Below are 27,798 nucleotides of genomic sequence, written 5' to 3'. Positions count from 1 at the left end.
TTTTGAATCATTGGAAGGTGATGGAAGATCCAACCATGCCCCATAATAAGATTTCTAGCAGAAGTGGTCAGGTTTTGTTTTTTTATCTGTTGGTATTTGATAGAATCCATGATGCCATGTATTTGAACAAGATGTCCAGGACCTTCGGTAGAAAAATAGGTGCACAATTTCAAAGATCCAGCAGTATATTTAACTGTAGGCATTGGGTACTTTTTTTTTTTTTTTTTTTATCCCTGTGTGCACCAAACCCAGCTTGTGGGATTGCTGCCAAAAAAGTTCCTTTTTTTATTTCATCTGACCATAGAACCCAGTCCCGTTTGAAGTTTCAGTAATGTCTGGCAACTGAATATGCTGGAGTGAAAGCAGAGGATTTTTATTGAATCGTTCCCACACAACTTGAGGTGATGTAGGTGCTGGTTGATATTTTTTTAGGCTTTCAGACCCTCTAATTTCTGCAATTCTCCAGCTGTGACCCTTGGAGAGACTTTGGCCACTCATAATTATTCGTCTCGCCATGCATTAAGTACACGCGTCCTCTTCCAGGCAGGGGTACGTTTCCCGAAAGCAAGTCCCATTGAACTCTATCGGTAATGACGGAACATGGTACCATAGTTCGCTTTGGGAAACACACCCCAGATTTGTAACATCTCCAGTTGATTGGAACTACTTAATTATTGCCCTGATGGTGGGAAAATTAAATTTTCAATGCTTTACCTATTTTCTAACAGCCACTTTCAATCTTTTGCTGCACATCAGAACTATATTCTTTAATTTTACCAATTGCAATGGATGATTAAAGGAATTTGGCCTTTGTGTTACCTCATATTTACTGTAAAACAGGAAGTCATGGCTGGAAAATATCATGTTCCCAGTCACCCCAGTGTGCTAAAAAATGTAAACATTAATGGGAATATACCTCAGAGTTATTTTATAAAAACTGTATTTTACTGCTTGTAATAAACATCTGGATCTCTAGGCTACTATGGTTCTTTTCTTAAAATGATGGTTCCTCTGAAAAGGGCGAGAAAAAAAAAAACATTCATTTTAAAGTAAATGCAGTGTATATATAGAGTAAATACATAAATAGAGATATGTCATATATAAAATGTCATCATGTATTTATATATCAAGCCCTAGTTGCAAGCACGCACACACACCCATGTCAAAGATCAGCTTCTGTCAAACCTCACGCTTGCCTTGACAGTGTCATTCTCACATCCAGCTCTCCTGAATAAACAACTCATACTCATTAACACTGAATACATCTCATTGCCAAGAGACGGAAGCGTTAGATTGACGAAACAAACACACCATTTTCGCTAATTAGCACTGAAAATCAAAATCATCCTCTTTTTAAACTAATTAAAGGGTCAGTGACAGATAAAGATGCCCAAGATAATGAAAACAAAACAAAATAAAACTTTTTAACATCATATTCCAAGTTCTGTCTATTTCGAGAGTCTATGTATTCATGGTGTTAATAATGCATTTAAAAACCTTTAAAATCATTTCATCAAGCGTTTTGACACAATGAATCTAAAATTCTGATTAATGATCAGTTAAATGTAGGGTTGTCGACGAATTATATATCACAATTAATCGCACATAACATCATACACAAATTAATAATAATAAAAAGAGCTCTCTGCCATTAACCATAAATATTCACATCCCATACCAAATAAAAACTTGCAGGTATAACTTTGGGAAAAATAAAATTTCAGGTAGTCTAAACCTTACAAATAAAATGTAAGATATGTAAGAATAAGCCTTGCAGCTTTATTATCAGAATAAGGATGTTCAGCAAGCAGAATGCATTTGCTTGCAGAACTCTTTCCACCTTCAATGCAGCAAAAGGCATGCAGGTTCTGAGGGGGATGGGGAACAGGCAGAGGTCAGAGTTCACAGAAAGACAAGTGAGCTGTTTGCCACGATTCTGCTGAGCAATGGACTTCTACTCGACTTCCGCCCTCGCCCATCTATCCCATAATTACATCTGCACTGACCCTCTGTCTCGCCCCTGCAGCATTTTCAGCCAAAACCTGCTCAGACACCAAGAGAAAGAGGGGGTCTACAGCGCCCACCTTCAGATGTACATGAGCCATACAGGCAGAACCACGGATCCAGGGATATTAGTTTTAACTAAAACTAAAATGAAAAGGTCATGTATATTCAGATTATACAACACTCACTATATAAATTTATGGAAAAGATGCAATCAAAGTAAACAAAGAAAGTTAATCAGAACAGGAACAACATAAGGGTTGTATATGACAACAGAATGTGATTTTGGTCCATGCCACCTTTTCACGCATTAATAGTTTGGTCTCTGAATATGTATGGATGATTTATTCACTGTTTCACTTTGAATGCACAATGAATTTGAACACATGTCTGGAGATGTGACAGTTGACAGTAGCCACAGTCATTGCACTGTCACTCTCCCAAGATTGTACAGATGACATTTATCATGATGGCAGAAAACTACTTCCTGTGCTTGTTCATAAGCTATAAGTCAAGTGCCTTGAGTCCAGACCAGTGTTTAGAGTTTCATGTGCACTGCTTTTAATCTGACATTATTTCACTTATACATCTTCAGTTAAAAGGTTTGACTCATGCAAAGTAAATGGTAAACAGGCAAGTACAATGCACACATTTATCAGGGACAAAAGAGGCTTTCGCACTGGAGGAACCTTTTCATAGTTCCTAGAACTATTGGCTGAAGTACCCAGATTTTTTCATGTTTGCACAGCAGGAACTAGTAACAATTCAGTTCTAGGAACTCATTTGGGGGGAACTAAATTAGCTCCTACTTCAGAGTAGGGTCTAAACCAGCTCTATAGGAACTATCAGTGACGTAAGCATACGCTGATTGGTCAAACACATGTCAAACACCGGCACCCAGCATTTTAAAAAAAGTCGTGTAAACATATTTACTTCACAAACATAGAAAACAGCGGTAACAGCATTTACCTGCTGTCTGCAGGGTTGTGTTCTTTTCTCCGCCTTGATACTGAAAGTTGTTATAGGAGATTTCGCCTCTTAGCCCCAATTTTTGATCTTTCAGTCATGTAAATTAAGCGTTTACATTACATCTTCGTTATCACGAAACCCACAACACACAACAAACACCGCTCCGATCATGGTGTCTTCCATCCAACGGTTTTTAGCGTTTGTAAACTCTGCACTTAAAGACGCCGGGGGAGAAATTGGTTCCCGGGGGTCTATCCTAGTGGCTAGTTCCTAGAACTATTTGGAGCGAAAGCCCCTCAAGGCGTCACAAAACGGCAACTATTAGGAATTAGGCAATTTGATTTACAGTTCAGCGCAAGATACTTTCATGTACAGCAGTGTAAGAGATTGTGCATGAAAAAGCTGCCAAGAGAAATCAAAGGAATTAAAAGGATAGTTCAACCAAAAATGAAAACTCTGTCATTGTTTCTCACCTTCTCATGCTTCAAAACCTGCATGACTTGCTTTCTTCTGTGGAACATAAAAGCAGATATTTTGACAAACATGTCAGTGTTGATTGGTCCATATAATGGAAGTCAATGGTCACCAAAACGGTTTTATTCTTCAAAATACTTTCATGTTCCACAGAATAAAGTAAGTCATACAGTCTTGAAACAACATGGGGCTGAATAGATAACGAGAGAATTTTCCTCTTTTGGGCGAACTTTAAGATCCCTTTAAGATGTCTAAACAGAGAAATGACAACAGAAAGAAATCAAAGAGCTTTGTTTTATACAAGTTGAGGTTTTTTTGTTGGGGTCAGAAGAGGAAATGTGATGCTCAAAGGCACGTTTGTAAAGAAAACCCAAAAGAAAAGTGACATCAGGTGTCATTCAGGTTATCAGCAGTTTGTTTTTTCCTCATCATTTTCTAAGGAGTCTCTGTACTGATTCACCTGAAATGTTAATGTGTGCTTTATAACCTTATATGATTTGTGTGGAAAAAGCCCACATTGTGTCCTCATTTACATAAATAAATTCACCTTGAGCAATTTGCATGCTGATGAACCTCAATGTATTCATACAAAACAGACGAGATAAGAGGAAACAGTGTTCACGTTCCGGGGCGCTTCTGACGAACAGAATTGTTTTAGCGTTAAACAACTCTTATGGGCTATCGTCTAATATGACTGCTAATTACTACAAGCCCTCGAACGAAGTGAAAGCGTACGGTGACAATAGTGTGTTTGGTTTCCTAATGAGAGTGGAGTGTTGAGAGTGAACTAAACATGAAGCAAGAGATAGAGAAAGGAGGAGAGATTTATTGCATATTCAACAGTTATATAAAAAAATAAAAATATATAAATTTTCAAAAAAAATGACCACCTAATTTACATATATAAATTATGCATAATATTAACCTGCCAAACATGATGCAATTCATACTACGCACTGGGAGGTCGGTTTGATTGATTTATTATTTTTTTAATCTATGTTTTATCTATGTTTTCTGCTAATCAAAACTGCATTTATTATTATAAAATAACTGTTTTTTATTTTAATATTTCAAAATAGAAATTATTTATTAGAACATTAATAGAACATATTTTAAAATGTTATTTATTCCTGTGATGCAATCATTACTCCAGTAACATTCCAACATTGATAATATATATTTCTTGAGCCCCAAATCAGCATATTACAATGATTTCTGAAGGATCATGTGACACTGAAGACTTCCAGCTTTGCCATCACAGGAATAAATTACATTTTTAAATATAGTACAACAGAAAACAATTTTAAATTGTAATATTATTTAAAAATATTCCTATTTTTACTGTACTTTTGATCAAATAAATGCAGTAACGGTGAGCATAACAACCTTCTTTCAAAAACTTTTGAAAAAAAAAAAGTACATTATTCCATATTTTTATACCAGTAATGTATAAATATTCTGTCTGGTTTGGTAGGGTGTTGCTAGGTGGTTGCTAGGTTGTTCTGGATGGTTGCTAGGTGGTTGCTTATTGGTTTAGACAAAAGAGCCATTCAAGATTTCACCATTCTTTCATATTTCTGTTATGAACATGACTTCCTAAAATTGTGAGACTGTGCTATTACTTTTATTAGACATGTTTTTTTGGCAGTCGAAAAACATCCAAGACAGAGAATCCCAAAACCTTCTATTAAAAGGATATGGGAAATCAAACACAATATGGTCAGGCCAGCTCCCGCATCATGGCTAATCTAGTTTATATTGTTTTTGACCACAGTGATCCGACTCAGTCAAACCTATCATATAACATATTGTATGGGAAAGACGTGTAAGTGAAGTCACCCTCAAAGAGTAATGGAGATATATATCTTTGCTCTTTTCTTTTCATGTACTCTGTCTTTTTCATATAAGGCAACTTCCTGCCTATTCTCTGTCCTCATTTATCTAGCAGTCTGATCGGTGTTTCAATTGTGAGCATATTCTTATTTCCAAGCCAGTTTAAAGACATTGAAAAATAGAAGTGCTGCTACAGAACAATGAAACTTCAGCTGATCGGGATGTTGGACATGGTCATTGATCATGGAACTCATGCATGGGTAACATCAGAATAAAGCCCACAATGAAACTTATGCTGCCAAGATACCATCCGACTGTCAAGTCAGTTCATCTTTATTTATATAGCACTTATATAGCATTTCAAAGAAGTAAAAAACAAGAAAATTATGATCAATGATGCAAACTTCATCAAACATGAGACAAATTCAAATTCTGCTGTAAACCAGGTCTAAAAAAAAGACAGTGTGATGGTTCAGCTGAGCTCAGTATAGTGTTGATTCAGTTCAGTTCAATAACTTTGTAAAGTTCATCAATTATGAAATGAGTTCAATTAATCTATAAGTTGCTCTACAGAAGACAATTGTTATTCACTTTGAGTCAGTTCAATGTTGATTCGCTTCAGTTTAATATTGATTAACAGTGTTGATGTTGCAAAATTCATCGATTATGAAACACAGTTGATACAGGCATAAAGTCCTGTACTGTACTGTATAAAGTCTATCCTGTAAAACATCATTTATTTGAGATTTCGAGATGTGTAAATCTTAATAGTTTGTTCAAATTACTGATTAATGTGTCTAGATTTTGTGGTCATCCTTGCAAAATTTGAAAGTACAACAGTGTATTTTTTGTTTACTTTTTAACTAGGGCTGCCCATAATAGTTGACTAACCATTAGTTGATGAGAAAAGGCTAAGTCAACCAAAATTTTATCAGTCGCTAAGCTGCAGGGGAAAAAAAATCCACAGGAAATGGTGAAGTCACACGCAGTCAGTGACAGATCGTTAACAGCTGATCTATGTGGTAATACAGCACATCGGGCAGGACATCCAAACGCTCGCCTATCATTTATCTTCAAATATGGCTTATCATCTGAAACATATAAGTAGTAGCAACTTTACATGGCCACTCGCTTTAACGTTAACCTAGAAAAATGTGGGCTATTCAAGTGTTTGTGCGGAGTGTGAAAGCTGAATAGTGACAGCTAACATGGAGGCGCCGGTGCGATCACTTGCACTTAAAATACTTTGTCATTTTTGGTCATACAGATGAGAGTAATACTTTTTTTGAATCTGTGAAGAATCTACTTTTATTTGTGTGCACTCACAATAACAACAAAACGTTGTGCTTTTGTAAAATAATGAAAGCAATCAGGGTGTGCTTTCTGCTGTCTCTTGTGCGCGCCAAAGAAAAAAAAGAATCAAACCTCCATGTAAAATTGCCTTGGCTCACAGACATGAAAAAATTTGGGATGTCAAACGATTAATCGCATACAAAATAAAAGTTTGGGTTTGCATAATATATGTGTGAGTACTGTGTAATTAATATGTATATATAAATACACACAAATCAATGTATGTATTTAAGAGAAATATGTTATGTACAAAATAATTTTATTTATATATAATCTAAATAATATAAAAATATAAATAAATACATATACTTGTAAATATTTATCAAATATATACATGAATGTGTTTGTATTTACATATATAATTACACACAGTAGACCCACATATATTAGGCAAACTCAAACTTTTATTTTGTATGTGCTTGATCACGATTAATCTTTGACAACCCTAGAAAAAAAATCTATAGAAAGTGAGATGTCCACTTTTAAATGAACCAATTCAAATGAAAAACAAATATTCTCAGGTTATGCCATGCGTATGAAATGTGCATATTGGCGGGTCCAATACTGCAGAGATGACATGTCAGAATCGTCAACTTCATTACTGCAGCCGAAAATACAGAAAAGACTAGTTTATTAATTAAATATTAAAATATTTAAAGCAATCTCCTTGCTGTGTTCCCCCGACGCATTCATAATCATTACATTTGCCGGTGCGCTGTGGCAAGCTTTATGCATGCGCTTGAATGCTATGTTGGCATTAGAGGCTCTTTATTATGATTTATATGGTTTATTAATAAACGTGCGATTAGTTGACTAATCACTTAAAATGAAGCACTACAAGTCGACCAGAAAAATCTTTAGTTGAGGGCAGCGCTACTTTTTACTAAGGGCCATAAAATTAAAATTAAAAAAAAAAAATGAAATAACACACAATATAAACACACAAAACACACAAATTTGAATACAAAATAAAAATAAATGCATAAATTAATTAAAAAATAATTAAAAAAAATTAATTAGGAAGTGAATTAGTCTTTAAAAATTCTTATTATGACTTCTATAAGGTGTGAATAATATATTATTCCATTTCTAACAAACCCCTAGGCATTTCTTGGTAATCATTATGATGGCAAGAGCTGTGGGTTAAAGTTAAAAAAAAAAAGGTGTTTCACCACAGCATGTAATTATGAGAACAGGAAGTGGAAATGGCCATATCTTGAAGGTGGTTATGGTATTAAAAGAAAATCCTATAAAAAGCGCTTGCAGCTCTTTTGAAAAGCAGGCAGATAATTAAAGCCTAGGATCACTCTACGGTGAGGAAATTGGCAGGCCGCTTAGGGCCTGGTGGAGACGGAAATGTAAAAGAAATCAATGTAGCTGTTTGAAAGCTTGATCTGTCACAATGACTTCACAGAACCAGCGATTTTATTTTCTGATTCAGAGAAAGAGACAGTGAACCAAGTTCGAAATACAGCGAGAAATAAAGAGGTCTTCATTGTAAAATTCAACATTACACTACAGGCAAAAGCTTGACAAAAATTAATCATGACAAAATGCATGGGGTTATGCATGAAAGTGCATCTGCATGCACGTCATACAGCCAAAGGACACAAAAAGACCTCGCACACATCAGACATACTGGTGTTATAATGTCAGGTTTTCAGTCCATGGTGTTGTTCACAGTGGAAAGGCTTCCTTGCACTTTAGCTTACCTGACAGCAAGGCACAGTGCAAAGTCCACGAATGAAGTTACCATGACAATAAAACCGAAGGTCGTTCTATAGCGCTGACATTTAAAATTATATATGTGCACATACCAGTATCATTAGCCACTATGTGTTATTTCAGTCAAACTCTACAGCACTTTTAAAGTCTGTGAGCAAAGTAACTTCATTTTCTCAAGCCTTACTCCATATATAATGCCAGTTCATGAAATGTCAAAACTGTATAAACAATGATGCTGGAAAGTCATCCAGTTGTGATTTAGACAAGCAACACTGTTTTTATTACATATGCATATAAAAACACCATGTAACTCATTGTGCACTGCTTGCACATATTAGGTGGTTTGTTGAAGGAAGGACTATCATACCTATTTTTGCAAACCTCTCTGTTAATTTTTCCGACCATATTTAATATAAATGGTTCATACAGCATTATATTCAGCAATACATTTGGTATATAGTAGTCATCTGTAAATATTCTTTTTTTCCTCAACATGAGGGTGAGTAATTAATGACACAATTTTCATTTTTCGGTGAACTAACCCTTTAAGGACGGACCAGATCCATATTTAGAGGTCAGAATATCATAGATGTGGGGGTGGGCAATTCTGACTTTGGCGCCGCGTTTGTTTCGTAAGTTGAATAAGGACAGCGTAGGACATTCAGTGTGAGCTTTTTGAAGAATACAAAATCGCGTTCTGGTGGAAGCACTTGTGATGTGATCATTTGTGCCTATAAAGCATATACATTTAGATTTTTTTTTAGAAAATGACTGATCGTTTCGCTAGATGAGACCCTTATTCCTCGTCTGGTATCGTTTAAAGCCCTTTGAAGCTGCAGTGAAACTGTAATTTTGACCTTCAACCGTTTGGAGACCATTGAAGTCCACTATAAGAAGAAATATCCTGGAATGTTTTCATCAAAAACCTTAATTTCTTTTCAACTGAAGAAAGAAGGACATGGACATCTTGGATTACATGGGGGTGAGTAAATTATCAGGAAATTTTTATTTGAAAGTGAACTAATCCTTTAAGTAACAACCAATCCACAACCTGGCAACCATCCACAACATTTGCATGATCAATCACCAGAAACATATTGTTTCCCTAACTTTATTCAGCAGAAAAGGATATGTTTATAAGTGTTCATAATAGCTAAAACAGCAAAGTACGCTTTTATTTTACAATCCAGTTTTGTAGATTTTTTTCCTCCCAAAATTCTTACTTCAAATATAGATAGGTAGAAAAAAAATATATTTTTTATACTAAATTATAACAAACCATTTTTATGAGCTAATTTGTTTTTAAAGCTTCTGGTCTTCTGATTCAATTTGATTACAAAGTCAGAATAAGCAAGTGCTCAATTACCAAAAAAGAATTAGTTACAGTCCTAATTAACAGAGCACATATCACCAAACAGAATGTACAAACAAGTGGAACAGATTTAAAGCGAGCTCACACTGCACACAACACATCAAACTATGTTCAAGCCATCTGGCTGCCCTCTCTATTCAGCTTTACTGGCAAAATGTCACAGGTACAATCTCTATTAATCTCTCTGTAACAATCATCAAAAATAATTAGTAATATACTGTAAAACAAAAACCAAATTCCTATTTTTTTCTGTGCTGTTTCTATCCAAGCTGCAAATTTAATTAATGAATAATAAATTAAATCACAAACAAAATTGGACTATCGTAATTTTCCAGGAAAAGACTATATATAGACAACATAAAATTTTGACGATGCTTGCCAAATTAAGCCAAATACTGCTCATAGGGGGCGCTACACCTGAAAAACCCACTACTTTGCAACCACTTGATCAACCAAGTTGAAACTAAATATGGGTCTTCTTTGGGGCAAATCAGGGGTGAACTTCAATTAGTGAAGTTCAAAAGAGACTTGCTTATGGTAAAAAACAAAGAGCTTTGCGCAATGAAAATGCGCGCATATAATTTTTTACTTGTGTTCGACAATCATTAAATTTTTGCTATGAAAACACTCTGCTTTAATGATAAATTTATTTTTTTAGAAATTCTTAATTTAATAGGTGCAACAGTCATTTTCCATACTCATATATATATATATATATATATATATATACACACATACACACACACACACACACTATATTGCCAAAAGTTTTGGGACACGTGCCTTTACGTGCACATGAACTTTAAAGGGTTAGTTCACCCAAAAATGAAAATAATGTCATTTATTACTCACCCTCATGCAGTTCCACACCCGTAAGACCGATTTCAAAACACTGCCTCAGGAAGCTTCGGAGCGTTATGAATCAGCGTGTCGAATCATGATTCGGACCGCGTGTCAAACCGCCAAACTGCTGAAATCACATGACTTTGGCACTCCGAACCGCTGATTCGACACGCTGATTCATAACGCTCCGAAGCTTCCTGAAGCAGTGTTTTGAAATCGGCCATCACTATATAAGTCGTTATTTTGTGTTTTTTGGCGCACCAAAAATATTCTCGTCGCTTTATAATATTAATATTGAACCACTGTACTCACATGAACTGATTTAAATATGTTTTTAGTACATTAATGGATCTTGAAAGAGGAAATTTCATTGCTGGCTATGCAGGCCTCACTGTGCCATCGGATTTCAACAAAAATATCTTAATTTGCATTCCGAAGATTAACAAAGGTCTTACGGGTGTGGAACGGCATGAGGGTGAGGAATAAATTACATTATTTTAATTTTTGGGTGAACTAATGACATCCCTTTCATGACATCCCATTCTTAATCTGTAGGCCCACCCTTTGCAGCTATAACAGCTTTAACTCTTCTCGGAAGGCTTTCCACAAGGTTTAGGAGTGTGTTTATGGGAATTTTTGACCATTCTTCTAGATGCGCATTTGTGAGGTCAGGCAGTGATGTTGGCGAGAAGGCCTGGCTCGCAATCTCCGCTCTAATTCATCCCAAAGGTATTCTATTGGGTTGAGGTCAAGACTCTGTGCAGGTCAGTCAAGTTCCTCCACACGAAACTCGCTCATCCATGTCTTTATGAACCTTGCTTTGTGCACTAGTGCGCAGTCATGTTGGAACAGGAAGGGACCATCCCCAAACTGTTCCCACAAAGTTGGGAGCATGAAATTTGTCCACAATGTCTTGGTATGCTGAAGCATTAAGAGTTACTTTCACTGGAACTAAGGGGCCAAGCCCAACCCCTGAAAAACAACCCCACACCATTATCCCCCTCCACCAAACTTTACACTTGGCACAATGCAGCCAGGCAAGTACCGTTCTCCTGGCAACCACCAAACCCAGACTCGTCCATCGGACTGCCAGACAGAGAAGCGTGATTCGTCACTTCAGAGAACACGTCTCTACTGCTCTAGAGTCCAGTAACAGCGTGCTTTACACCACTGCATCCAAGGCTTTGCATTGCACTTGGTGATGTGAGGCTTGGATGCAGCTGCTCGGCCATGGAAACCCATTCCATGAAGCTCTCTACGCACTGTTCTTGAGCTAATCTGAAGGCCACATGAAGTTTGGAGGTCTGTAGCTATTGACTCTGCAGAAAGTTGGTGACTTCTGCGCACTGTGCGCCTCAGCATGCACTGACCCCACTCTGTGATTTTACGTGGCCTACCACTTCATGGCTGAGTTGCTGTTATTCCCAATTGCTTCCACTTTGTTATGATACCACTAACAGTTGACCGTGGAATATTTAGTAGTGAAGAAATTTCACAAATGGACTTATTGCACAGGTGACAACCTATCACGGTACCATGCTTGAATTCACTGAGCTCCTGAGAGTGACCCATTCTTTCACAAATGTTTGTAGAAGCAGTCTGCACGCCTAGGTGCTTGATTTTATACACCTGTGGCCATGGAAGTGATTGGAACACCTGAATTCAATGATTTGGAGGGGTGTCCCAATACTTTTGGCAATATAGTGTATATATATTTTTGGAAATTACTAGAATAAGATTGCATACTTTTCCAAACTGCATAGGAACCCTGATTTAAGGATGGACCAGATTCATATTTAGAGGTCAGAATATCATAGACTTGGTGGTGGGCACTTCTGACTTGCACCATTAAGTAACCACCAAGAAATGCCTGGCAACCATCCACAACATTTGCACGGTCAATCACCAGAAACATACTTGAGCCAAATACTGCTCATAGGGGGCGCTACACATGAAAAACCCACTACTTCGCATCAGCTTGATCAACCAAGTTGAAACTAAATGCGGGTCTTCTTTGGGGCAAATCGGGGTGAAGTGAATATCAAGCAACGCTTTCAAAAGAATCGAATAGTCACTTCCATAGTTGTAGCCACTTTTGCTCCGGAATTTCAGAATGACCAAATACACTTTCTTTTTCTCTAAAAGTACTATTCAGTTAGAGGAGTCACATGACTTTCTGATGCATTTCTAAACTCTAAACAGGTACATGATGCAATTCTTTTGTTTCCTCTGCGCATTCATTACTGGCATTATTCCCGCCAGTGGCTCTCCAAGGCAATGCTTCCATAACAAAAAAGCAGGTGTTTTGTAGGCGTGACCTGAGCACCTGAGCAGTGCATCTGTATCCGAACATCTGGGTGTGCACGAACGCACTGCGCCAATGTAAGCGAGAAGGGACGGACAGCTCACAGCTGCGAGGTCAGACGACCTTCGGCCTCTCTCGTTGATGTTCCGGGGCAGCTTCCTACAGGGAATGCCTGTCATGTCGGTGGGCCGCTGTGGGCCCTGACAAACATGCCCTAGCTGTACCCTGACTGAGCGGAGCCATATGGCGACAGAGGCAGAACGAACACGTCCCGTGAACAAAGGTGTCGAAGCATCAAGCGTCTGCGGAGCCACGTACCCTGATCACTACACCGCAGGTCTGGGCTCAGACCTTCCCAGCAGCCGCATATTCTAAACCCCCAGCCTCATTAGTGCTGGAAAAGGTACCGTAACCTCTGTTCGGGACAGGAGAGTGACCAAGCATGCTACGTGCCTCAGCATAGCGGCGAAGAAAAGAGTGCAAAAAGGGTTCGCCTGATTGATTTACATCCCCAACTTTATTACAGAAGAGAATATGATGTAAAACACCACGACAGTGCCAGATCTAAGAGCAGCCTGATTAAGGTCGACATGTGTCGTCCTTACAAGGGGGAAATTTGGAAATAATGCGACAGTAATCCAGGCGGCCTGATGAAGATGAGCATGGCAGAAACCCAACTCTCTGGCGACCAGCAATTACACCCTCCCTCTCTGGCATGTCTTTTATATATGGAAACTGCAAACCAAACTGAGTGAGGGCTGTTCAGAGGACAAGATAAAGGGAAGCTGGTAAGAAAGAGCTGTCATACATTAAAGATGCAAGGATATGCGCACTTTGACCTTGCTGCATTAACTTTCAACTGAAATTCTGAAGCCTTGTTGTTTCTCATAAGGAAAAAGACACAACAAAACTTTCCCTCAGCTGACAGCAGACTATCCCCCTTTGGAAAGCAGTGAGAAACCAATAGCTTTTCTGTTGTGACCCTATTTTCTTGGCATGTTGTCCCTGTTGGCCCAGGTGGCAAGAATTAAAACATACTATTGCTATTTGCGTCTTGTCCTACCGAGTCGAACCGAATGATTTATGCTGTGAACACAGCACACACTGACCCATAGGACTGAATCTAGAGAAGTGATTATCTGATGTGGACAAGAAATCCCCACCCAATTGACTCGATCAAATTTGGTTTGATCAGAGTAGATTAACTAAAATGAAGGAGTAATGGGAAATGTGAAAGAGGTGTTTGGCATCTAAACTTCACTCACAAAAAGCTCATTTCTGTTTGAGCAGCTGTTGGGGCAAGAAACAAAAAGTGGCAATTATTTGAGGAATTTCATATGAGCAAGAGTGCTGATATTTAGACCAACAGCATGATTGGGAATGTGATCTTGCTTTTATCCAACAGCTTAATAAACCAGAAGGCAATATTCTGTCATTTACATTTTAGAAAATACTGCCAGTTACGTTAGCTATTTTTTGTTTCAAACTAAGCCAAAGCATCAACCATTGCGCATCGCTCACTGCGTCCTAACCATACGTGATGCCATGACACACAATAAAAGGTATCTTTTCTATGTTAATCAGAGGTTCTGTCCTAACCATCTGCGACAGTGATATGTCACAAGTGATAGGGGATTCTATTTTTGGAATGGTTTCTATTTCTGCGACATCATGGCTGACAGCTCAGGTACCGACTGTGTTTTGTATAATGTTAAAATGGTTTAATCTGACTGTGTATCATTGTGTATAACTTTAACAGCCATAATGAAAGCGAAAATGGGTAATTCAGATTGTGTTTTATAGCCAAGTCATGTCTAGTGTGGACAGACAAATTGCTTGTTGCTGAAAATCTTATCGCATCATAACTAGATAGGACACAGTGAAGGCCCTTTTCCAAATCAATATATTTGTGAATAACCAACACAACCTCATAGAAATGTTTAAAGTCCCTATAAAGTCAATTCTGAAAATTGTTTCTAAAAACATTATAAAGGTTACAAATGTATCGCTGAAACACATTACAAAGAATGTGAACTATGTAGAACTGAATTGTGGAGTTAAACCGTTAAACAGTTTTTCACCAATTCTGTGTTCAGGATTTTTTGGGCGGAGCTAAAACGGTGGCTCAATGACGCACTGGAGCCACCGAGCACACTGATAAAAATGATTTTATGGTTAAGTAAATACTACAGAAAAAAACAAATGTAGTTTCTTCATGAAAAAGTTAGTTCAGGCAAGAATTATAAAAAAAAAAAAAAAAAAGTAAATTCTATATTAGTACTCAATTACTCAATTCAAGCTTGTAAAAATTGAAGTGTAAATATCACCATTATAAAATTAAGTAAAACTACTCAACTTTTCTAATACTGGTGCTCCCATCATGCACTGGGCCTTGAATAATTAATGAGGTTGATTTTTCACTGTTTTCCAGCTGTATTTACACTGTTTTATCATTGCTTTTGTGGTTAGGTTTAGTAACTTGCCATTTTGTGACATCTGGAGTTCATTTTTTACTCAAAATGGCACATTCATACTCAAATTCGACCCATCGAATGTTACCGTTATTGTGTATTGTGTACCAAGTATTGAGGTCTCTGTGTTCAGGCACCGTGTTACTTCTAGTATGTAGACATGGTGTCTACACAATATCTATTGCATTATTTACTTAGATGTTTCTAAGTAAAGCATACACTTTAAAAGTGTAGTTTAATTCAGGGTTATATATTTTGAGTAAAATGTATTGCAAAGAAAACTTCAATTAAGTAGAAATTACTCAAATTTTAGCCTACTGGTCAAGTTAATATTACTTATTTTCTTTGTTAATTTTACTTAACTTAGTTAAGCAGAGTTTACTTAATTCCATATTTGAAATATACTTTAAAAATATGCGTGCAAATACTTGCAAAAGAAAAATTAAGTAAATTTTACTTTGTTTTTTTTTCAGTGCACGGCCCCGCCCCTAACACTATAATAACTGTCGATAACGCATTAGAGCCACAGAGCATGGCTCCGCCCCTAACTAGAATAACTATCGTTGACACACTAGAGTCACCGAGCATGGCTCCGCCCCTAACTATAATAACTGTCGTTGACGCACTACAGCCATCAAGCATGACCCCGCCCCTAACACTACAGCGGCTCGCCCACTCAATCGCGAGTTACTGTCATTACTACAGCCTACATTTTGCTAGCTAGCTATGCCTTCTTCACGCAAATGCATATTACCTGGATGCGATAATATACAAAACAGCTCGGTCTCCTTATTTAATTTCTCTAAAAATTAAATAAGAAGAGGTGGATTCAATTTGTGAAGAGCCATTTTGATGGAGAGCTGACAATCACCACCAACGCCCACCTCTGCAGTGATAATTTTACACTGGATAGTTTTACAAACTTTCATCAAAGAGGATTCACTGATAATCCGCTGTTATTGATGAATGGGGCCGAACCGACCATCTCCCGTACCGGCCTTCATCCTCCCATCTCGCGGCGCCGACATCTGGTGCCACAGTCGGCAGTATGTGCCCACCAATGAGTGTAAGTTGCCTTGTGTGCTTATAATTACTAGGTAGTCCACAGTAACTCTACTAAATTTTGCAACCCTCTGAGGTGATTCTTTTGTTTATATGCATCAGTATGTTTGACACATTAGACAAGTAAGTTGAGAAAGACCGCATCTTTCTCGTGAATGGGCGTGGTTTCAGCGCTGACAGCAGACTCCCCCAGTGTTTGAGAGCAGAGAACACTGCTTATTTTTTTCAAGATTTTGATAACTTAATTCATTTACTTGGCGGTTATTTTAATCATTCAAATTTGGCTGGGTGGTTAACACATTTTTCTGTGATGTGACAAACTCAGAACACATATTTTAATATTGCTTTACAGGGACTTTAAGTATTTTACGTTGTGGCAATTTAGTGGAATTTGCACAGTCTCATTTGTACATTATCATACGATCTGCTTACGCCTCAGTGACAGTTATGTTTAGCTACCATCCTGTTTAATTACCATCCTGTTTACTTTTTTTCTAAAAGAAAACCATTTGTTTGAATTGAATTTATATGAAATCATGTTTTCTCATTGAGTTGGAATACTTCAAAATTTGGTGGATATATATATATATATATATATATTAATTTTTTTTTTTTTTTTTTTAATGATTATTAGGGCAGATTATTCTAAAATTGTGGGATCACAATGATGAAGTTTATACTTGAGTACATAATGTTAAATAACACACTGTGTTCATTTAATTTGATTTAAGCATTTTCTGAACATATTAAATTGTGCGATATTATATACCTGGTGTATATGCGCTAAATGGTAGGCCATGAATAAACTGCCCTAGCAAAAAATAGATAGAGCACACAGATCTGTCAGAATCACTAACTGCATCCTTCATAATTACTCACTAAGCAGAAGTTGTTTAGCTAAAAACTGGGGAAGAAAAAAAAAAGGAAAAAAAAAAAAAAAGGGCAGGCGTCATATGCATGAATCTCAAATATCAATTGTTCCCTTTCATTGGTTTCTTTGCAAGGCACTTCCAAACCCCATTTGAATGTCTAATAGAAGACATTATCTGTAATCAAGAGTGGCTAAACACAATAAATGTGACAGGCGAAAAGCTCTGGAGCCTGACAATGTGAAGGTTACTCAAGAACAAGCCTGAGTACAAAGACTTCAACTGATAATGCTCAATCACCAGGCTCATTAAACCATGTTAATGTGCTTGTCTCGATGAAATACATCACATTTCCTGATTCAAAACTGCTAGACTGATGAAAACTAGAAGAACATCTAGTTTTAGGTTTCAGGGAGGTGCACTTTTGTTTTTCAGTAAAGACAGATGCAGTTACAGTACATCTGCCTAAATGTAGCTGTCCTCATGTTTGAAAAAAGGAGGAATTTCTTTAGTAAAAAATCCATGTTTTAATCAGCTACTTTTCAACCTTATTTCACTCTGATGGGTCTCGTAAATAACTGAATAATCAAACTGGAAGAGACAAGAAAGCTTCTGCTAGAGCAAAAGTATAGAATTGAGCAGGCAATCAAAACAAAAGTGGAAGAAAAAACAAGCAGCTCTATATATAGCATAAAAACTGATGAGAGTGAAACACACAAAGTCTCTGTCTCTATTTCCCACATAGACACAAAGTGAGTGTGGTAAATACATCAACAATATGCTCTGACTGCAGTCTTTCTCTCAGAAATTAAAGCAATCATTGGGTCTAATGCAGGCTGAGGAGATAGAGGCCTTGTGCGGGAGGAGAGGAGAGGGCTTCCTGTCTCAGAGAAATGGGCATTGAATTCTGATTACGGCCACCTAATAGAAAGTAATGAGAGAGGCTTATGCTCCAGTGCCTTTTGCTTTCCTGGCCAGAGCAGCGAGCGCTCTCCACTAAAGGCCAAAGCACTGGTGCACTGATTGGGGCTGACACTGCAGTTGTGGGGGGGGGGGTTAGTCAGACACAAAGAGATAAAGAGAGAGAGATAGAGAGAGAGAGATAGAGAGATAGAGAGAGAGAGAGAGAGAGAGGACACGGGCAGAAAAAAGGAGAATATGGAGGCAAGTAGAAGGTACGCACCATCAATCCGGCTGACCAGCTCCTCCAGTGCCTTCACTTTCCTCTGAATACCAGGCTGGGCGAAGGTGTAGTTGTCCTTGAGGGAAAAGAGAGAAAAATGAGAAACTTCAAACTACACAGATATTTGCTCAATTAAACAAAAAGTAGTAAATATAAATAGTAAAAAATAGTAAATAAAAATTGTGGAAATTTGGGGAAAAAAATTTCCTAAATGCCTTCGAGTTTACAACACAGTTAAATGTTGTAAGTCTGATTTTATGACAATACTTGTTTTACATGTTTAAGTTTTACTTCATTGTTAATAGTTACAACAGTACAACAAAGTTACAACAATGTTACTTTATTAGTTGCTTATGAAAATGTTACTCATAATGAGTTTGAGTTTAATACTTACAAGTATTGTATGTGTAAGTTTGAAAGTATGCCAGCGCTACTTAAAGGGTTAGTTCACCCAAAAATGAAAATTCTGTCATTAATTACTCACCTTCATGTCGTTCCACACCCGTAAGACCTTCGTTCATCTTCAGAACACAAATTAAGATATTTTTCATAAAACCCGATGGCTCAGTGAGGCCTGCATTGACAGCAAGACAATTAACAATTTCAATGCCCAGAAAGCTACTAAAGACGTATTTAAAACAGTTCATGTGACTACAGTGGTTCAACCTTAATGTTATGAAGTGAAGAGAATACTTTTTGTGCGCCAAAAAACAAATATCGACTTTATTCAACAATACCTAGTGATGGGCGATTTCAAAACACTCCTTCATGAAGCTTTGAAGCTTAACAAATCTTTTGTTTCGAATCAGTGGTTCGGAGCGTGTATCAAACAGGTTGCCAAAGTCACATTATTTCAGTAAATGAGGCTTCGTTACATCATAAGTGTTTCGAAATGTCAATGGTTCACCACTGGGGGGTGTGACTTTGGCAGTTTGATTCACGCTCCAAACCACTGATTCAAAACAAAAGATTTGTTAAGCTTCGAAGCTTCATGAAGCAGTGTTTTGAAATCACCCATCACTAGATATAGTTGAATAAAGTCTTTATTTGTTTTTTTTGGTGCACAAAAAGTATTCTTGTTACTTCATAACATTAAGATTGAACCACATGAACTGTTTTAAATATGTCTTTAGTAGCTTTCTGGGCATTGAAAGTGTTAATTGTCTTGCTGGCAATGCAGGCCTCACTGAGCCATCGGATGTCATCAAAAATATCTTAATTTGTGTTCCGAAAATGAACGAAGGTCTTACGGGTGTGGAACGACATGAGGGTGAGTAATTAATGACAGAATTTTCATTTTTGGGTGAAACTGTATTATTTCTAAAGGTTCTAGTTTTAACATGCGCGGTTACAGGGGTACAAGTAAACAATGTAGAGACATGCGAACACAATGAAAAACTGGATACAGCACACACCGAAAACACCCCATACATATGCACATGTATGCACATTTACATGCACCACTGCCCATCCGCACTGGGAAGGAAACTGTGTGCTGGCAAAGCTCAACTGCGTGCTGGGAATAGTGATCCCTATAATTAAGTGATAATATTCATCAAGGTCCTGTGGCCCACAGTGCAGCTTAATTACCACATTCATTTCAGCCTACGTTAAAAGACCCTTCTTGACCAGACAGCTACTTAAGAAACCCCCACCCACCTATATCTCTCCCCAAGCCTCAGTGGGATTCCCTTTGCGCTCCCACTGGAGGAAACTTAGACTAGCTACTGCTCATAGAACTGAGCACAAGTTCAGCTGTCAAGAGCCAGCGTAAAACAAGCTGTGGGTTAGGGATGATAAATTGGGTGGTTTGCTATGCTGAGATTGTCAGCCATGGATATAATCAACAGAAGCTGAAGACCCATCATTCACAGCAATAAAGCTGCTGATGTGAAGGAGGTATGTGTACAAGGAAAATAACAGACTGAGTGTGCACGTACGTATTGTATGTGAGAGGGATACTCAACCGTAAACGGGTCCAAAGATACCTGCTGTGAAAACTCCCCCAAAACCAAACTGTGTGAGGAAAAGATGTAGCATGCGACAGAGCAAGTTAATAACTTGGAAGGTCATATAAATGTGTGTGTAGGACAGAGTACAGCTAAAAAAAAATAACAAAGAACACAGAGGTTTTAGGATAGTCTTGCACTTTTGCTTTCAACCTTCACTGACTACATTTTTAATCTCTCTTACTCATTTACTGGAATGCATGACAAGACAGCAGCTGCTCCTATTTTTAAGATGAAGTATAACACCAAAATCGCTGCAATAATGACGATGAGAATGGATAACTTTATTGGAAAAAATGGAGAGATGACAGTTTGAGTGACAATAATGGTGACACCTTATCAAGTGGTCTGAGTTATATCATACTTAATGGGGACACCTTCATACAAACTCTTGAAACTTAAGTACATTTAGTGGCAAAAGAGATTCGTAATTGTATAGAAGCTACATTCAAATTTCAGCTAGCCTTTTCCTTTGCATTAAATTGCATCTATATCAGTATTATCTGGCTTTTTACTCCAATCAATTTTCACTGGATCAATCTCAAGTGGCTCTTTTGAGGGATCCAAAATTTGTCAAGAGGTAATGACTGTAGGAGAGTTAATTATACACTTTGGAAAATCACCTAATTGCTTGCCAAATATCATGGTCCCCTGTGCCTTGGCAACCCCAACAAGTGCAAATACCCTGGACTGAACAAAGAGAAGGATTTTCGTAATCAGTCTTCAACTTGCAAAGGTGGACAGACACATATTCTGCACTATGTGAGTAGGTCTATGGCTCCATCTTTGATGAGACTTCAGAGAGTCAGGATGCTTTAATGTAGCCTGGGAGCAGCTGAGGCGGCAAACACCCGCGAGGGGAGAGAAGTCATTAACCGATAAACAATTTCAGCTGTCCTTCAGGCTCAGATGTGCAGCCTCGGCGCTCCAGAGGTGCCTTAGATGAATACATGAATAGCTGGATCCCGACCATTAAAAACAGCCACCTCCTCTTTACCGTGACCTCGAAACAGGACTTTAAAGGGGCAGCACAATGAGGCGGCACTGAAACAGATGGGGCGTCGGCGGCCGAGTCCGTGCTTGGCCTACTTTCACAGGTCTACACCTAATCTTCAGCTGGAGCACTGACCCTGGAGGATGCTTGTGGCTCAGTGAACATTAACGCTCCATGCTGGGCTAATCTATCTCTCCAGGAGTCCCTGAGAGTTAGGGCAAACCGGCCCTGTTGTGGGGAAAGGGGTGAGAGTCACGATTTGAGCTATAGTCACAATCAGGTCAGATCTGAGAACATATTACAAGGGCATCTCGTGGGCAAAGTCTTGGCTCCAACTCTCGCCCACCTACCAACAGTCAAAACTGACTCAGAAACAACACTCCACTGGAATACTAAGCCACACCCGGGACTGTCAGTTTAATGTTGTTTCTTAACTACTTTACAACACATAAACATGACAATGCTGTGTCCAAGAGACATTTTCCTAGAAGGTTTAGCAAGTGAAAGATAATATAACTGCTCCTCATCCAAAGAGATCAGGAAGGATTTAGAAAACTAAACACTGGACAGGAAGCATCATGCCATGTCATGTCACAAACAGAGCAGGTAGTTCCCACTGTAGCTGAAGAGTGAACATTGTAGTTTCATGACATTTGTGACAAGACAGCAGACAATGTGCTTTTTATGGCTTTCTTTGTGGAACTTGAGGATATCATTTGATTCTAAACTTCCACATGCAGTCTCTCTTCCATGTTTTATGCTTCCAATGAGATTTAAGGTTTTTGCAGAGCTCCCCTGCATGACACTGCAGAAATAGAAACCATGTAACACCGCTCTTGGATATGACTCCTTCCTTGTTTATGCTAACAGACAAAACTGACTCCAACAACACTCCAATGGGATGAAGAGCGAAAAGAGATCACCAGTTTAATTTTGTTGTTCATCTGTTGCTTTAACTCTGTGAGATTGCCTTGGAGACAACATCTGATAAGAAATCTATTGGATGGCAGGAGCTAAACAAGTTAAATGCCTCTTTCTCTTGCTCCTTGTATGTCATTTTCTGGAGACACATGGATGCAATGCAATTACCTCTGCGGCAGGAAGAGTGGGTCAGTCTTAAGCATGCATTAAGCCTGCCCAGAGACCTCTGTAATTATGTCTGCATTATTAAAGCACCCGTGCCTTAATGAAGTGCAGGTGCTCTTACACACTGAACCCTGGGAGATGTAAACAATCCAGTATCCACAGAAATGTCATTAACCAGCTCTGAACCAAGCTTAGAAGATCCTCAAATCTTGAAAAGGAGAACTAGGAAGGGTTTGACTTGCACCTCTATAACATGCTGTGACAGGAAGGGCTCTGATGATACAAGCAGGTGCTAAATTTCCCGCTGGATACTCTTTAGAGAGCATCCTCTTTTCCAGGGATTTGTTTAAAGCTTTGGCTTGGGCACAAGCTGAAGCTTTGTGGCATCCTTTTTTTGCTCACTACATCTTTGATCTGGTAAAGTGACTGGAGCTTCTCAACTGAAGCTTTTTTATGATGTTATACTGTCCAAACTGTCCATCAGTCACCTTCAGTAGATTACTAATCTCCCTTTGACACATCCTACAAAGGGACTGATTTCTCCGCTGGGTGAAAAAGAATAAAGCCAAAGACTGAACAAAAAAATCTGAGATCAACAGAAGAAGGTGGTGACTTTTTTGTAAATAAGTGAATAACTGTAAATCTGAAGAGATGAAGGCCAGTCCTTTGATAAGAAGTGGTGAAAAGATCCGCTTGATGCAAACAGCAGGCCTGCTGAAAGGATTTGGAGCTGTGTTGATGACCCATGATAACCCGAACACATAATAAGACCTCCGCATTGTGTTATTCATGGAGAGGAGAGGGCTTTTACACTCTCTCCGTGGCTGCCGATGCCTTTCCATTAGTCTAAGCAGCCCTCTTTTCCTCTCTCAATCGCTCCTGCTTTTCCAGGCAAAGCTGGATCAGAAATAACCCAGCAGCGCAGAGTATGAACATCCAGGATCATGAGTTTATCTTCTGAACCTTTCAGTGTCTGCATACAATGCTTCCCTGGTTCACTCTTTTAAATCGACTATACTCTTCTATGTCAGTCACAGAGTCTTAGAAGAATAGTTCACTAAAATATGAAAAATCTGCAATTGTTTATTTCACTCGTGTTCTTTCAAGTCTTTCAAGTTTTTTTTACTTCCCCTGTGGAATACAAAAGGGCAATTTGAAGACTGTTCACTACAGAATTCAAGCTCCAAAATGGATAAAAATGACACCATGTAAGTAGACCATATGCCCCATGCGCTATATTCAAAGTATTCTGAAGAAATACAATTACTCTACAGATTGTCGAAACATTGTCGATTAAACAAACATGCAAAAACTTATGGCATTTTTGCATTAAAAAAAAAAAAAAAAAAACCTGGTGCACTGCATCAAGGCACTTAGTTTTAATCTGAAAGGGAATGTAGATAAGATTTAAGATTTTCACAGATGGAATTTCAGTATGTTTCTCACACAAAGTTATGGTATGGAACATGATAGCAAGCCGCACAGACTACTTTTGGTGCCTGACAACTGTGGCCACTTTGGAAAGAACGGAGTAAAGTTTCTCTCCATTCTGTTGAAAAAAAAAAAAAGAAAAAGAAAATGGGTTTGGAACGATGTGAAGGTGAATGATTGACAGAATTGTCATGTTTGGTTGCTTAACGTCTGTTGTCTCTCTTCAATTCATTCCATGGCATAGCCTTTACATCATCTTGATAGACAAGAAGAGACACTTGAGACTGTATGCGCATCATACTCATGTTATTGTGGCCAGGGGCTGATGGATTTGCCTTTTAAAGATATGGTTCATGAGTTTAGTGCATTCACATGTGCACGCTTAGAGAGTTAATGAGGGAGGTTATGTGGCAGGAAGAATATGAGCGACAGGCCGCACTATCAGACATCTGACTGTGGGGCTCACTGAGCTGCGACAGAGGCATACGGCTGTCAGTAAAAGAGGGACAGGAGAGAGTGGCAGCCAAGCAGAAAACTCAAGCTTTTCCTGCTGCCACTTCCTCAAGAGTGGCTGATTGAATATAATTGGCATGGGGGCACGAGAATAACACAGCCTCCTAAAACAAAAGAGCGGCCCCTGCTGCAACCCTCGTGCAACACTGATACACACGTGGAATAAAATAACGCTTCTCCTGCACACGTTTGCAGTATCTGCTCTGAGTCACATCATCCCTCATGTGCTGAAACAAAATTTGAGACAATAGCCCCCTCTTGCTTAAACAACAGTTCAGAAAATAGCCTGACTGTGCACAGGGCCGTGCCGGCCCAGGGGGAAACGAGTAAAATTACACACTGGCCCAGTACTGTGTTCTTCACAGAGAGAAAAAAAGAATGTGAAAAAGAAAAAAAAAATCAGATTGAGGTGACAAGTCTGAGTGTCTCAAGAACGCTGTTGAGATGGTATTGGTAGTCTGGCTGCTATGTTGTAGCATCCCTGGTCTCAGCATGCAAGAGTGAAGGACATCTCAAACCCTTTGCTCTGAGAGGCGCTCAGCTGATAAGGATGAAAGAGAGCTGCTTCATCTATATTCTCTGTCAACCCATCCGGAAAATACACCCCCCCCCAAAAAAAAAAAAGCCTAGGACGTATTTCCGGCAAGAGGTCTGACATGCAGCAAAGACTCTTCAAAGATCTTGTGTTGAAGACTGGAACTGGACTTGGCCTAAGCATCAAAGATCAAGACTTAATCAATGCTAAATGTGTAAGAGATGGAAGAATAGGCTGGCAGGCAACTGTCTGAGCATGTGTCAATGTAATCGGCAGCGCCGCACTTCCAGTCAATAAACTGTTCTGACGAAGCAGGGGAGCAATTGGCCAAATCAAATTGTTAAGGCCTCAGGCCCCATTTGCTTTTTTGCCACCATTGCATGCAAATATTTATCTGATTATCAGAAAATCGCAAGCCCCAATGGCAATTAATTTGTCCTGGCTGTTTAACCACATTCAAGGGTGGGGGGAATAACAGATGAGAGAGATAATAAAATGGATAGATTACCTACAGGCCTGAACTGTGGTAAATACAACAGGGACTGTTTACCTCCAGTCTCTGTGGCTTATGCGAAAAATTAAATGCCATTGATTTTAATACAACAAGGGGTCTCCTAATCATGGAAACAGAGACAAAATACAACAACATTTATTTCTATTTAGTAAATGAATGATTAAAAAGTCCCTTTCTCCCTTCTTTAACCAATTTCACACATTCCATTTCTGCATTTGACACCAACCCCCAAGAGCCACAATGTGCAAAATGGTTGCAAATGGTTCTGTTTCTTTTTCTTTTAAGTTGGCATACAGAGAGGGAAAAAAAGGATGTAGAGAAAGGGGGGAAGCCAGAGAGGGAAAAAATAGGCTAAATAAGCAAGAGGTTCATTAATATCACTGAAGGTGCATTTTACTGACAAAGGGTCTCGTGAGGCACCTATTTATTTAGGAAATTAATAAAAGTGAGCATTTGCCCCAGTGTAAATGCCACTTTCTGTCCACAGCAGCAGTTCTGAGCACAGCCCATTCCCCCTCCGCTGTTCCTCTGACCTTGGTTCTAATTGCACTGCAGATCCCCGGGAGAACGTGTTTCCCCCTAATGGTTTATAAACAATTTTAAAGGGGCTCCACTTCTCTACAACCTTAATTAGTTTATGGTCCTCTGGCTCACACCCCTAAACCCCCTCCTATCCCACTGCTGGTGGAGGAACCAGTAGGGGGTCTAATAGTGGTGTATTAACCTTACGGAGCGGGACAATTTACGGACTACTGCACTTGTTTAACTTCTCCCCGGTAAAGTACATACAATAGAGCAGACATTACAGTTATAAACAAGCCAAACAAACAAACAAAAAAAAACATGTATATCGTAAGGGGCACACTATTTACTGTCATGTACACAGTAATATGTGACCCGTGCTGGCAAAATGAGTCACAATGAGCAAATTTGAAAATGAGTTATTGTTGTTTTCACATTCTGTATTAAAAAAACCTTCAAAATGATTTGTGATTTGTTGGAATCAATTTTAAGAAAAATCAAGTTAAAGTTTTCTGAAGGTTCCAAAACAAAATCACCTAGCAACTATACCTTAAAATCCCTGGTAATAACACCAGATTTAGCACACCAAATATCTATAGGAAAAATATATATTCAACTTTTTTTCCCCCCATGATATTGCAATTGTTTGATTCACATTAAAGAAACAGACAGTCTATATAAAGACCTACTGTACCAAACGGATCTAATATAATGTTACACATCAGATGTTTTCCCCAACAGTTAACCAAAAGTTCACTTAAGACATATCAGATAATGTTTGTGTGAATACTTGCCAAGACAGATATTTTGAAATAGGCTATTGTAATTCTGTGTATGTGTGTATGTATCAGGATTGCGCACTGTCTGAGGAGTCTTTGTGCCCGCGCTTCGGATCTGTCAGTCAGCGTGAGTAAGATTGTTTTGTTTACATCAGCATGAGTTTGAAATTCACATTTCATTGGTTCAGACTCATGCCATTGAGAATTCGCTATGAATATTCACAAAGTTGGAATGCTGCGCTTTACAACAATACCAAACTTGTGCTGAGGGAAATGCCAGTCGTCGAGAAGCGAGCAGAGAAAAACAGCATTTTTCATGGACAAAGGAAAGGTACTCCTCTCAGAAAACATACAAATAAAGATACTTTTAGATGTTTAATTGCTATTTGGAGCATCTGGATCTCTAGATGAGGGCTTAATGAACTAATTTTTGTGAAAACCTCAAATTCGACCAAAACTGGCATTTCTCACTTGTTTTGCCTGTAGCTCATAATTAGCTGTGCGCATTCCGACTCATTTTGCCAGCAATGGTCACATATTAACATTTACAGAGTGTTGTATTGTCGCAAATAATGACTTTTAGAATGTGTATAACATTTATAGAGGCATAACATCTTAAATATTGATCAGATGACAATGATCAGAGTTTTCTGTCATATAAATGTTCTGGTGAAATATGCATTTGTGTCAGAAGAACAAATCATGCAAAACAAAATGTGATTGAGTGACTGTAGGAGATAAGTAGCTCATAAACCAATCACACAAGCTCTGGTAAATATGTAATGTCAAAGAAATCATGTTGATTACAACTTCTCCACATTGAGAAATATGTGCACTAAGCTAAACTATTTTTAAGATGTAATTATATTTATTGATCAACTTGGCCAAGAGAATCCATGTAAGGTGATCATGGCAAAAGTTTGGTGGCAGATGCTTTGGGCAGAAGTGTGAA

At 38.4% G+C, this 27,798-nt stretch overlaps 1 protein-coding gene across 3 annotated transcripts in view; it reads right to left on the bottom strand.

The window, feature by feature from the left end:
• tbc1d22a (TBC1 domain family, member 22a) overlaps nt 1-27,798 on the bottom strand; it is a 157,957-nt gene that overhangs the window by 55,139 nt on the left and 75,020 nt on the right. For all 3 annotated transcript variants that reach the window (XM_051890141.1, XM_051890143.1, XM_051890142.1), the window contains one exon: nt 18,464-18,539. In XM_051890141.1, the coding sequence (XP_051746101.1) occupies nt 18,464-18,539 (76 nt within the window). The remainder of the gene's footprint in view (nt 1-18,463; nt 18,540-27,798) is intronic.

This window comes from Ctenopharyngodon idella, chromosome 4 (genome assembly GCF_019924925.1).
Source record: "Ctenopharyngodon idella isolate HZGC_01 chromosome 4, HZGC01, whole genome shotgun sequence".
Lineage (NCBI taxonomy): Eukaryota > Metazoa > Chordata > Actinopteri > Cypriniformes > Xenocyprididae > Ctenopharyngodon > Ctenopharyngodon idella.
Note: the sequence above shows the minus strand (reverse complement) of the source record. Positions and strands in the feature narration are given on the sequence as shown.